The sequence below is a fragment of the Anguilla rostrata genome, chromosome 16 (assembly GCF_018555375.3).
Source record: "Anguilla rostrata isolate EN2019 chromosome 16, ASM1855537v3, whole genome shotgun sequence".
Lineage (NCBI taxonomy): Eukaryota > Metazoa > Chordata > Actinopteri > Anguilliformes > Anguillidae > Anguilla > Anguilla rostrata.
The window spans coordinates 3434628-3447715 of NC_057948.1; the positions used below are offsets into that span (position 1 = coordinate 3434628).

Here is a 13088-nt window from a genome sequence, read left to right on the forward strand (position 1 = left end):
TTGTAAACTTAAAAAGTGCAAATTCATTTTAGATTTTTTGCAAAACAATTGCATCTGTGGCACTTCATTTCTTCCAAAATTATGAATATAAATTAATCTGTGTTAGTATTGTAAATTGTACCGATGTCTTGCTTCATTTAAGCCATTTTCAAGTGTCTGTGGTGTTCACATCTGGAGTTATAAAGCTTTAAATAGGGTACCCCCTAAATGGGCAAGGATTGGCAAGATTTGGCTTGTGCGCTAACGGCTTAAACAGCTTGGAAAAGTCCAGAAAATGATGTCATGGCTTTAGAAACTGCTGGTAGGCTAATTGACATTTGAGTCAATTGGAGGATGTCAACCTGTGGATGTATTTTAAGGCCTACCTTCAAACTCACTGCCTGTTTGCTTGACATCATGGGAGAATCAAAAGAAATCAGCCAAGACCTCAGAAAGAAAATTGTGGACCTCCACAAGTCTGGTTCATTCTTGGAAGCAATTTCCAAATGCCTGAAAGTACCACGTTCATTTGTACAAACAATAGTACGCAAGTATAAACACCATGGGACCACGCAGCCGTCATACTGCTCAGGAAGGAGAGATGTCTCCTAGAGATGAACGTGCTTTGGTGCGAAAAGTGCAAATCAATCCCAGAACGACAGCAAAGGACCTTGTGAAGATGCTGGAGGGAACAGATACAAAAGTATCCACAGTAAAACGAGTCCTATATCGACATAACGAAAGGCTGCTCAGCAAGGAAGAAGCCACTACTCCAAAACCGCCATAAAAAAGACAGACTACAGTTTGCAACTGCACATGGGGACAAAGATCTTACTTTTTGGAGAAATATCCTCTGGTCTGGTGAAACAAAAATTGAACTGTTTGGCCATAATGACCATTGTTATGTTTGGAGGAAAAAGGATGAGGCTTGCAAGCTGAAGAACACCATGGGGGTGGCAGCATCATGTTGTCGGGGTGCTTTGCTGCAGGAGGGACTGGTGCACTTCAGAAAATAGATGGAATCAGGAGGAAGGAAAATTATGTGGATATACTGAAGCAACATCTCAAGACATCAGCCAGGAAGTTAAAGCTTGGTCGCAAATGGGTCTACCAAATGGACAATGACCTAAAGCATACTTCCAAAGTTGTGGCAAAATGGCTTAAGGACAACAAAGTCAAGGTATTGGAGCAGCCATCACAAAGTCCTGACCTCAATCCAATCAAAAATTTGTGGGCAGAACTGAAAAAGCGTGTCTGAGCAAGGAAGCCTACAAACCTGACTCAGTGACACCAGTTCTGTCAGGAGGAATGTGCCAAAATTCCAGAAACTTATTGTGAGAAGCTTGTGGAAGGCTACCTGAAATGTTTGACCCAAGTTAAACAATTTAAAGGCAATGCTACCGAATACTAACAGAGTGTATGTAAACTTCTGACCCACTGGGAATGTGATGAAAGAAATAAAAGCTGAAATAAATCATTCTCGATACTATTATTCTGACATTTCACATTCTTAAAATAAAGTTGTGATCCTAACTGACCTAAGACAGGGAATGTTTACTAGGATTAAATGTCAGGAATTGTGAAAAACTGAGTTTAAATGGATTTGGCTAAGGTGTATGCAAACCTTCGACTTCAACTGTATGTGTGTGTGCGTGAGAGTGCCTTTGAGTATGTCTGTGTGTGTTTATACGTGTGTGTGTATGTGTATTTGAGTGTGTGTATATATGTGTGTGTGTGTGTGTGTGTGTGTATGTGAGTGTGTGTGTGTGTGCGTGCATGCGTGCGAGTGCATATGTGCACGTGTGTGTGTGTGTGTGTGCGCATGTGCGTTTGTGTGTGCGTGCGTGCGTGTGTGAATGTGTGTGTGTGTCTCTACTCCAGTTAGCAGAGGGACGCTGAGGAGTTCCTCATGTAAAATCCAGCACAGAGGGGTGTGTTTTCAGTGAAGTGTGTGTGGAATCTGTGCAGGAGGGTCAGTGTGTCAGAGTCTGAGACGCTGTAGAAGGACAGAGTGCCGGCCGGACGGTCCACACACACTCCTACCCTGTACACACACACTCCTCTATCATCATCAGCATCATCATCATCACACACTCCATCTCTGCGGTAGGGGGAGGTGAGGGCAGTTAAGTCTGTTGGGTTGTTATTGTGCCAGACAGCGTAACTGAGCTCATCAGAGTCACTGTGTTTAACGCACAACAGACTCCAGGCGTTTTTATTCCATCCAAACACAGAGTCAGAACCCTCTCCTTTCCTGCTGATTCCTTTATCTGTCACTGCTATATCTACCCCTCCCCCCGGCTCAGACAAACTGAACTCAGCCTCCCAGTAACAGCGCTCACACACACTCTCTCTGCTCACAACCTGGGGCTCATGCTCAAATCTCTCTGGATGATCAGGATATGGACGCTCCTCTTTCCCCGGTGTGTGTGTCACTCTCCTGTTCTCCTCAGAGAGAAACAGCTTTCTGTGCACTGTGTTTGGATCCAGTGTGAACTGACAGCCATCTGCAAACCAGAGACATTAATGAGATTAATTATCATTATTAATATTCACCTCATTATATGTGCGTGAGCGAAAGAGCTGTGATAGTACCTGCGTGTGTGTTTGTGTACATGTGTGTTTCTGTTTATGTGTTTATGTGTTTATGTGCCGAAATCCGTCCTGCTAGAGTGGATAAGTATCTGCGTTCATTTACTAATTACATACCGCGTTAGATTTTAAACTTTTCCCTGTGTGGAAACTGGTCTTTGTTTTCAGGTTGCGTTAGGTGTCTTTGTTTTTAGGTTGTTCACTTTAGATTTTAAACTTTTCCACTTCACTTTGATTCTTAGAATTGATAGATTGCGATTATTGCACTATCACAAACTGTTAACCTCTGTAATCAGTGCGTTATTCGACTCAGCTTTTCAGCTGCTAATTAGGTACACTCGGAGCGACGCTAGCGTCGCTCGCTCCTAGTTTATGAGCCAGTTCCCCATTCCAGTCTGTGCTCTCCCCCTCAGAAGGCGCTTCCAGCGACGTGGCCCCCCTCGACAACGGAACCCCTCTAACCTCTGCTACCCCCCGCTGACCCCCTGTGAGAACTTCACGGTCACAGGAGGACTATGGAACTGCCAGTCTGCTACGCGCAAGGCAGACTTCATTTCCGCCTATGCCTCCCTCCAATCCCTGCAGTTCCTTGCCCTCACAGAGACCTGGATCACACCAGACAACTCTGCCACTCCTGCTGCCCTCTCATCCTCCTACTCCTTCTCCACACCCCCCGGCGATCTGGCCGTGGTGGTGGTACTGGTCTACTGATCTCCCCCACCTGGAAATTCTCTGTTCTCCCCCTCCCTGACCTGTCCATATCCACTTTTGAATTCCATCCTGTCTCTATCACCTACCCTGCTAACCTTTATATTATTGTTATTTATCGCCCCCCGGGGCCCCTGGGAAGCTTCCTGGATGAGCTAGACACCCTGCTCAGCTCCTTCCTGAGGACGGCACCCCGCTGATCCTCCTTGGAGATTTTAACATCCACCTAGAAGCCTCCCAGTCTGCTGCCTTCCTACCACTACTTCACTCCCTTGACCTCTCCCTACAACACTCTCCTCCAACCCACAAGGCAGGCAACCTCCTAGACCTGATCTTCCTGAGGACCTGCTCCAGCTCCAATCTTACGGTTACCCCCTGCATACGTCTGACCATCATTTCATCTCCTTCTCCCTCCCCTCTCTCCACACCCTCCCTCTCCCCCTCCCATCCCCACTGTCACTGTCCGCCGTAACCTCCGCTCCCTATCACCCTCTTCTCTTGCTCCCAGAGTGACTGCTTCCCTCCCCCTCTTCAATCATTTTCCAAGCTCCCCACTAACTCTGCATCCTCCACCCTGACGTCATCTCTCTCCTCAGCACTCGACTCCCTATGCCCCTTCGTCCCTAGGCCAGCACGTTCATCCCCTCCCAGTCCATGGATGTCTGACATCCTACGCACCTCCAGGGCCACCCTCCGCGCTGCTGAGGGGAAGTGGGCCAAATCCAGGGACCCATCTGACCTCTCAGCCTATCAGTCTCTCCTGACAGAGTTCTCTTCTTCTGTCACTGCCGCTAAGGCAAAATTCTACCAAACCAAAATTCATAACTCCATTTCTAACCCTCGTCAACTTTTCTCTATTTTCTCTTCTCTCCTCAGCATGCCACCTCCTCCATCCCAGTCTTCCTTCACTGCAGATGACTTTGCAGCATTCTTTGACGAAAAGATTGCAGACATCCGCAGCTCCTTTGCCCCCTCTGCGTCCTCCGCCCCCTCTGCGTCCTCCGCCCCTTCCGCGTCCTCCGCCCCCTGTTTCTCCACATTTTCTCTCCTCTCAGACACTGAAGTCTCCCAGCTTCTGCTCACCCACCGCCCTACCACCTGCGCCCTCGACCCTATCCCCTCATCTCTCCTTCAAGCAATCACACCAGACATCCTCCCTTTTGTCGCCTCCCTCGTGAACTCATCCCTATCTTCTGGATGTTTCCCCTCATCCTTCAAGAAGGCCCACATCACCCCGCTGCTGAAGAAACCCACACTAGATCCTTCAGTCATTCAGAACTACCGCCTGGTATCTCTCCTCCCTTTCCTATCCAAAACACTGGAACGTGCTGCATCTAACCAGCTCTCTGCTTTCTTCTCTGAGAACAACCTGCTTGATCCCCACCAGTCTGGCTTCAGGCCTGGCCACTCGACTGAGACTGCACTCCTCTCGGTCAGTGAGTCACTCCATGCCGCACGAGCAGCCTCCCTCTCCTCTGTCCTGATTCTTCTAGACCTCTCCGCTGCATTTGACACGGTGGACCACTCTACCCTCCTGTCCTCCCTGGCAGCAACAGGGATCCGCGGCACAGTCCTTGACTGGATTGAGTCCTACCTCTCTGACCGCTCCTTCCAGGTTGCCTGGGCGGGTAAGGTATCACCACCCCGTCCCCTCATCACCGGAGTTCCCCAGGGCTCAGTCCTTGGTCCCCTTCTTTTCTCCATGTACACCAGATCCCTTGGCCCTGTAATATCTGCCCATGGCTTGTCCTATCATTCCTATGCCGACGACACGCAACTCTTTCTCTCCTTCTCCGCATCGGACACACAGGTCCCTGCCCGCATCTCCGCTTGCCTGAGGGACATACAGAGCTGGATGGACAATCACCACTTGAAGCTCAACCCGGGAAAGACGGAGCTAATCTTTATTCCTGCTCTATCCTCTCCCCTCCTCGACTTTTCCATTTCCTTAGGGGACACCGTAGTGACATCATCACCCTGCGCCAAGAATCTCGGAGTGATGATGGACAACAGGCTGTCCCTCTCCAACAACATTGCAGCAGTAACCCGGGCATGCAGATTTTTCCTATACAACATCCGCAGAATCCGCCCCTTTCTCACCACCTACTCAACCCAGCTCCTGGTCCAAGCAATGGTTCTATCCCGCCTGGACTACTGCAACTCTCTTCTGGCTGGACTACCAGCATCTGCCACCAGACCCCTGCAGCTCATTCAGAATGCTGCGGCTCGTCTGGTCTTCAACCTCCCCAGACACTCCCACGTAACTCCCCTGCTCACTACCCTCCACTGGCTGCCTGTTATAGCTCGCATCAAATTCAAAACATTGGTCCTAGCATACCAGGCAGTCAAGGGATCAGCCCCAGCATACCTTCACAAGATATTCAAACCCTACATGCCAGCCAGATCCCTCCGTTCTGCTACCTCAGGACGCCTAGCACCTCCCCTCTTCGCACCTGCACTTCCAGAACACGTCTCCTGTCTGTTCTGGCCCCACGATGGTGGAATGACCTCCCTGTGGAGGTCAGAACAGCTGAGACTGTGAACAATTTCAAACGACGACTGAAGACCCACCTCTTCAGGCTGCACCTCTCTCCATCCCTCCCTTCCCCCCTGTAAATGACTAAACTTAGGGTTGTAACTAGGCAGCTGTTTCATAGGTTACTTAGTTGATGCGCCTGTCTTAACGACTACTTGTATTTTTATTTATTTTTATTTTTCCATAGATTGCGTTGTTGCCGTTCTCGTTGTTAGTGTTAATCAGTTTAACCATCAGGGTCCAAGTTGAACTATGCGGTTGTTCCCTGTACTTGGACCGGTACTTCTCTCTAGGGGTTTCGTCATACTTGTTCCTGGTTATGGTTATACACTTTGTTGTACGTCGCTCTGGATAAGAGCGTCTGCCAAATGCCTGTAATGTAATGTAATATAATGTGTAAGAGAGAAGTCTCTCTCGCGCACACACACACACACACACAAGCACAGCAGTGTGTATCTATGGAAAGTGTTCTGTGTCGATACACACTCACATTTCCTGGGTCCAGGTTTGGTCCTGTTCTCTCCTCCATGGTCCACACTGTAAGAACAGCAGAACAGAATTCAGAATTTTAACCATCCTTTATTTCCACTGTCAACACACCAATGACATTACATGAATAAAAACAAAGACACAATAAAACACAAAACCAAGATCATATGAAAAAACACAAATCTGTCACAAAGGAAACTTATTTCATTCCCTCACCCTATTCCATGTGCAAAAAATCTCCCCTCCCTCCACTGAACATAAAACACCCTTTTAACACACACACACACACTCTGAAACTACTCAAGCTCTCCATTGCTTTGTAGTATTGAAACTCCACCAACACTGTGTCCCTGACCAAACCCCTAACTACAACAACCACATCTTGCCTGTCCCCTCCACCAATCATATTTTTCCCACTTGTAGAAACTGCCATTTTTGCCCTGAAATGAAATTAATGAGCTGGCACTTATCTGTCTTTGATTGTATGGGAAACCAAGGATAAAAATCTTACGAATTAATGTTCCCCAGTAACCAAAATAAACTTCCCAAAAAAGAAAGAGAGGTTGCAGTCTGGCACACACCGAAAAGCAATGATAAACAGTTTCTTTCTCCATACAGAATGGACAATGGTGGGATCCTGCCAAGTTCATCACAGAAATAAAACTATTTACTGCAGTGGTCCCGTGCAGCACCCTCCACTGTAGATCCCCAACCCTCTTGGGTTATGCTGGTTTGTACAGTGCCCTCCATGTCCCCCCAACCCGTTTTGTGAGTGTGTGTGTGTGAGGTGCAGTGTGGAAACTCCCTGAGTCTCCTGGGTGATTGAATCTCAGGTCCAGCTCTCTCAGGTGTGTGTGTGTGTGTGAGGTGCAGTGTGGAAACATTCTGTACTTACAGCAGTGTGAGTGTGTCCAGTTTAGCAGCAGACGGCGCTCTCACTCCTGAGTCTCCCGGGTGATTGTATCTCAGGTCTAGCTCTCTCAGGTGTGAGGGGTTTGAACACAGAGCTGAAGCCAGAGAATCACAGCCTGTCTGTGTGACTCTACAGCCTGACAGCCTGCAGAGAGAAGGACAAACACACCTTAGACACTAATATAAACCATCAGGGCTGTATGTGTCAAACACATAGCAGTGCGTTACACACCTTACACACACTAATATAAACAACCAGGGCCGTGTGTGTCAAACACATAGCAGTGGGTTACATACCTTACACAGATTAATATAAACTAACAGGGCTGTGTGTGTCAGACACATAGCAGTGTTACACACTGCGACAAACACGCCTGCCACAGGCCACCGAAGTGGCTTTCTTTGGGGCCCTCCAGCACAGAGACACAGGGAGAAGATGTTCAAATAGTCCACATTTATTTGCAAGGGTTTGGCAAGATGTTACAGCCAAGTGAGCAGATCTTAAACACTGTCATGACAGAGAGCTCCCCTGTGTGGGTGGGGCTGGCAGATTTAACCTGTGCGCACTGATTACCTCAATACGCACAGGTGCAGCCACTCCTGTTCCTGGGTCCAATTAGCCTGGCCAATTCTCTCATTCTTAACCAATCATCCAATTGGCCAGGTCTAATTAGCTTGACCCAGGGCAGGTGTGGCTGCTTAAACCAGCCATCCCCACACCACACACACCTTAATATAAACTAACAGGGCTGTGTGTGTCAAACACATAGCAGTGTGTTACACACCTTCTACAGCTATATATAAAATAAAATGGATGTGGAATGAGTCATTATCAAACACATTTGAGTTTACACCCCACTACAGTAAACAGAACAAATTAATTTTCTTCATTCATTTGTGTGCAGTTTTATTCTTCCAAGAGGAAGAACAGGAACATGCTGTTTCAGTTCTGTGGAGTGTCTGTTTTCACATCAGAAACATCAACATCAGAGTTGTATGTAGTCACATTAGCAGTAGCCCTTATTTATTGAAGGGGTTTTTAGTAGGGGGAATTAAGCTCAAAAAATGGTCAACTAGCAGTGGATATAAGACCAAATTTGGTACAGACACTCTTTAGGATGTACCTCATCATCTCAGTGCCAAAAAATTTGGACCCATTAAAGGCTTTTTAAAAGGGAAAATCCATAAGGGAAAAGCCGCCAGAAAAGACACAAGATTCCTAAAATGTGATATAATTTTTGGCTTATTATGCTAATGTTAGCTTTTACATTTATAGTAAATAGACAAGTATTAAAGGATTTTCCCAAAATAACCCATGGACATTTTCTTAAATACATTTTAAACAGCTTTAAACACCAAACATAGGCTTAAAAAAACAGTTGGAATGAGATGACCTTCCAAATGAATCTTTTTCTGAGTGGTATATTTTCAATGGCATATATACATAATTGTTTTTTAAAAAACTTTAAAAGAACCAATGAATTAAAATCTATAGATAATTTATTGTTAAAATCTTCATATGACCAGAGATCAAGCCCTCTATTGGGACACAACTCATTAGCATTTTAATGCCAAAAAAATTGGCTAATTTCTTATGTTGTAGATAGAAGCACACAGTTGGGTGTAGAGACTATTGGGAATGTATAGAAATGTCTTATCATTGCAAACAAGACCCTGGACTGATCTTTGGGGAAGGGGGGTGGGGGGGTATGAGGGGGCGGGGCTTAACTAATCAATAAAGGCAGTATATCAGAACAGAGCTCGGTGACTCGATTGGCCATGTATTTTGTGCTGGAAAAAACATTCCCCCTGGATTGTGAAGTTAACATTTAGCATGTAACTATCTTAGGTTAGTTTCCCATTGGCACCAAATAAACTTGAGCTACCGTAACTTATACAGTTTACAATTTAGGTATTTAGCAGACGCTTTTATACCAAAGCATGTTGAACAAAGTATCAGCAATCTGTGAACACTGGGGGAAAAAATGTTAGCTCCTCACTGATAATAACACAGAAGGGTGCTGTTTACAAACTGCAAACAAGTTCTAGCTTCTCCACGGTTTCTTGCTATTCATTTCATTTGTTGTTTAATCTGGTTATCCAACTTATCAATCGCCTGTCTTGCTAGACAACTGTACAACGTGCTAGTATTTTACAGTTGATTATGGTTTGCTTTCATCACCATCAAAAATATAGCATGCCATGTCTTGAATTAGCATTTGTGCAAGCTAATCTGTTTGAATAGGGGTTTGAGTAATGTTAGCACGTTAGCATGGGATTGTGGGACAACAAGTCTTTAAACAATGCATGTCGTGCATTAGCATTTGTGCAAGCCAATTTGTTTGAATAGGGGTTTGACTGAGTAACGTTAGCATGTTAGTGTGCTATTAGCGAATTGTGAAACACTGCATCTTAGGAAAATGACACCTTTTTGGTGATGGGATACCATATGCATAGGGATGTGGGGTAATCCGATCTGTTGGTTCTAATAGCTGCTGATACTTACCCACCAGTATCATCCTCTGTTGATGCTAAAATCATTGATGGAGCTGCTATCGCACACTCCCTGCCTGTTGATAAAGTATCTACCTTTAGTGAATATGCCAGTGATGTCTTCCTACCATAGATAGAGCTTCAGTTGAAGACCTGTGACAGACTTGACATGGTTTGGGATGTATACAAAAATAATAGCCGAAAAAAATCAACACGAGAAAAGAGAGGACATGGCCTCCGACAAAAAGTTGGTGAGATGACTAAGCTTCCATTGAACAAGGAAGAGCTCTTTGAAATGCTAGCTGAGAAAGTTAACTCCATCACATTTGAAACTGGTAAGCAAATATATGTCACTAAAGATAGGCATGTGCTTTCACCAGGTCCTCTAGCCCCAATGCCAGAGTGTGACCATGAGGAGGCAGACACTAGAGTATGCATCCATCTAAAATATGCTCTACAAAAGGGTGCACAGTCAGTCATAATTCGAACAGTGGATACGGACATCATAGTGATCCTTGTTAGTCTGTTTGGACAGCTTGCCAAAGACTACCCAAATATAGGCCTCTGGGTTGCTTTTGGTATGGGGCAAAACTTCCAGTAAATATGCATCAATACTATTTTCAAAAAGCTAGGGAGGAAAATGAGTTTAGCTCTACTGGGATTCCACTCATTCACAGGCTGTGATACAACTTCACAGTTCCAGGGCAAAGGCAAAAAGACAGCCTGGGCTGCATGGAAATCATTTTCGGAAGTGACAAATGCCTTCATTGCTATGACAGCTAATCCTTTTCAACCGCTTAGCCAGGAATCAAACAGTTTTGCATTGCTGGAAAGATACACCTGTGTTCTGTATGACAAGACAACTGCCATTGAAAAGGTCAATGATCTAAGGAAGGACCTGTTTTCTCAAAAATGTCTCTCAATGGAAAACATTCCTCCCACACAGGCTGCACTGCTACAACATTCAAATCGGGCAGGGTACCAAGCTAGCATTTGGTGCAAAGGTCTGAAAGCTATCCAGTCTGTACCTTCTTCTGAAAAATATGGATGGACCAAAGTAGCTGATTCGTGGACACCTTTATGGACACTCTTGCCAGAGGCTGCCAAAGTTTGTAGAGAACTCCTAATGTGTGGCTGCAAAACTGAGCCCCTCTGTTCTCGAAAGTGTCGATGCCGGGATGCTGGGTTGCCTTGCATAGCATTATCCCAATGTTCTGGAACGTGAATTGGCACACTAGATTATGTCCCTCAAATGAGATCTTATACTGCATGTTAGAAGCTTTTTATTTTTTATTACCTTGTAAAAAGGCTTTAAAACAACCAAGTAAAACAAGACTTTAAAAAGACAAATAATTTATTTTAAAAACACCAGCAGTACAAATGATCGTTGTGGCTCACCTTCTTCCCCTCTGCCCCTACTGACAGTCCAGTACAATAGCTTGAGCCAATCAACTGTACGTGGTTTCAATTGCCTCAAATTAACAAATTACATTCAATTAAACAATTACATTTAAATTATTTACAACCAAAATATTAGCAACCTTGAGATTGAAATGAGTCCACTTGGGTGAAACATAGGTCAATTGCCAACTGTTTAGACAGCCATTTTGAATTCCTTCAATAGCTCACTTCCTGTTTAAGAGTTTTTGGGGGCACCCCTTCTAGGATATATTCGGATCACGCAATGTACGTACCAAATGTTATGCTTTTATGAGGTCCTTTAGGTACCTTTTGAGTCAGCTGCCAACTGTTTAGGTGGCCATTTAGATTTTCTACAATAGCTCACTTCCTATTTAAAGATTTTTTGGGCACCCGTTCCAGGATGTCTTAGGATCTCCCAGGGGACATTTGTGCCAAATTTCATGCTTTTATGAAGTCCTTTAGGTGCCTTTTGAGTCAACTGCCAACTGTTTAGGTGGCCATTTTGAATTTCTTCAATAACTCACTTCCTGTTTAAGATTTTTTTGGGCACCCCTTCTAGGATGTCTTAGGATCACCCAAGGGACATATGTATCAAAATTTCATGCTTCTATCTGCCGCATTTCGACTTTTCGCATAATTCCCCCTACTATTTCTGTTTGTACTCACCCCAGTCTCTGCAGTTTACAATGTGGGTCCTCCAATCCAGCAGAGAGCACTCTCACTCCTGAATCCTGCAGCTCGTTGTCTCTGAGCTCCAGATCTCTCAGCTCTGAGTGAGGAGAACGCAGGACTGAGGCCAGAACACCACAGCAGCCCTCTGTGAGATTACACCAACCCAGCCTATGGAGAAACCACACACATGCACACCCACGCGCACACCCACCCACGTGCACACACACACATGCACAAATTCACAGCTGTGACACTGTGCACCTTGGCAGTTGATATATATGTACCTACGCATTCCTGAAATGTACACACAAAAACAGGGAGGGGGTATGTAAATTATGTTCATTAAGTATTCTGACTAATCCACACAAGTCTAAGGCATTACTGTGCTCTATTAACCAACAAAAATAATGAAACCTCAAGCTTGGGAGTCTACTGCAAGGGATTCATTGCCAAACCCTTTCCAAATGATGAACTCATCTGACTTGCAAACATATTCATTTAATCTGCAAACACAAGAAACAGCATTTTTGTGGTGCGCTTTACCTCACCTGACATGTTCTTCGGTCCATAAACATCTATACATTTTAAAAATGTTCAATATTCATCACTATGAATAGATAAATATAACTACTAATGCATATGTGAAACCCATTACCTGAATACACTACTGTTATCATGATAATATTTTCTTCCTAATCTTGTAACCATCAAGTTATCAAACAATTTATAGTTAGCTAGTTCAGTGTTTTTGACATTAATTTTAAAATTTTCACAAAGGTGAAAATACAAAATACAAAATTGCAAATTCTTATTTAAAGTGACGTTAACCTTGAAGACACTGTCATTGACTCTCCGTGGGTCTCGAAAACCATTTCGAAAACACGTTTTGAAGCTCAATGGCGTGCACGGCCATGTTTGATTTGGAGCCAAAACCATAGAGTTCAGTGGTTCCGTGATTGGGATGGCAGGTATGCCATCCCACCAAGTTACGCCTTGGCGGGGGCATGCCCCATACGTATACAGCACCGAGAGTTTGGCACTTTTCAGGGTTCCCCACAGAAATAACCACAACAGCCACAGACACTCAGCCCTTAAAAACATTAAATTCTGTACATTCTGACCCCATTTCAACAGACAGTTCATAAACAACTTCACATGTCCACACAATAAAGCCCCAAACTAAGTGGATTTTGCATTTTTTCCTTCTTCTTCTTCTTCTCATTCTTATTTTTCCTGCCGCCTATCCCACTAACAACATGTCTCCCCATTGGACATTTTACCGACA

At 44.8% G+C, this 13088-nt stretch overlaps 2 protein-coding genes and 1 long non-coding RNA gene across 10 annotated transcripts in view; 2 read left to right on the plus strand and 1 right to left on the minus strand.

Moving 5' to 3' along the window:
• Nucleotides 1–13088, plus strand: part of LOC135242400 (protein NLRC3-like) — a 1894071-nt gene that overhangs the window by 1440894 nt on the left and 440089 nt on the right. The window lies entirely within an intron of this gene.
• LOC135242452 (uncharacterized) overlaps nucleotides 1–13088 on the plus strand; it is a 152199-nt gene that overhangs the window by 44719 nt on the left and 94392 nt on the right. The gene's annotated exons all lie outside the window — the stretch shown is intronic.
• Nucleotides 1389–13088, minus strand: part of LOC135242408 (NACHT, LRR and PYD domains-containing protein 3-like) — a 421399-nt gene continuing 409699 nt past the window's right edge. For all 8 annotated transcript variants that reach the window (XM_064313487.1, XM_064313480.1, XM_064313479.1 and 5 more), the window contains 4 exons: nucleotides 11798–11971; nucleotides 7200–7361; nucleotides 6306–6352; nucleotides 1389–2486 (listed from right to left, as the gene is read on the minus strand). In XM_064313487.1, the coding sequence (XP_064169557.1) occupies nucleotides 1861–2486; nucleotides 6306–6352; nucleotides 7200–7361; nucleotides 11798–11971 (1009 nt within the window). In that variant the 3' untranslated portion in view covers nucleotides 1389–1860. The remainder of the gene's footprint in view (nucleotides 2487–6305; nucleotides 6353–7199; nucleotides 7362–11797; nucleotides 11972–13088) is intronic.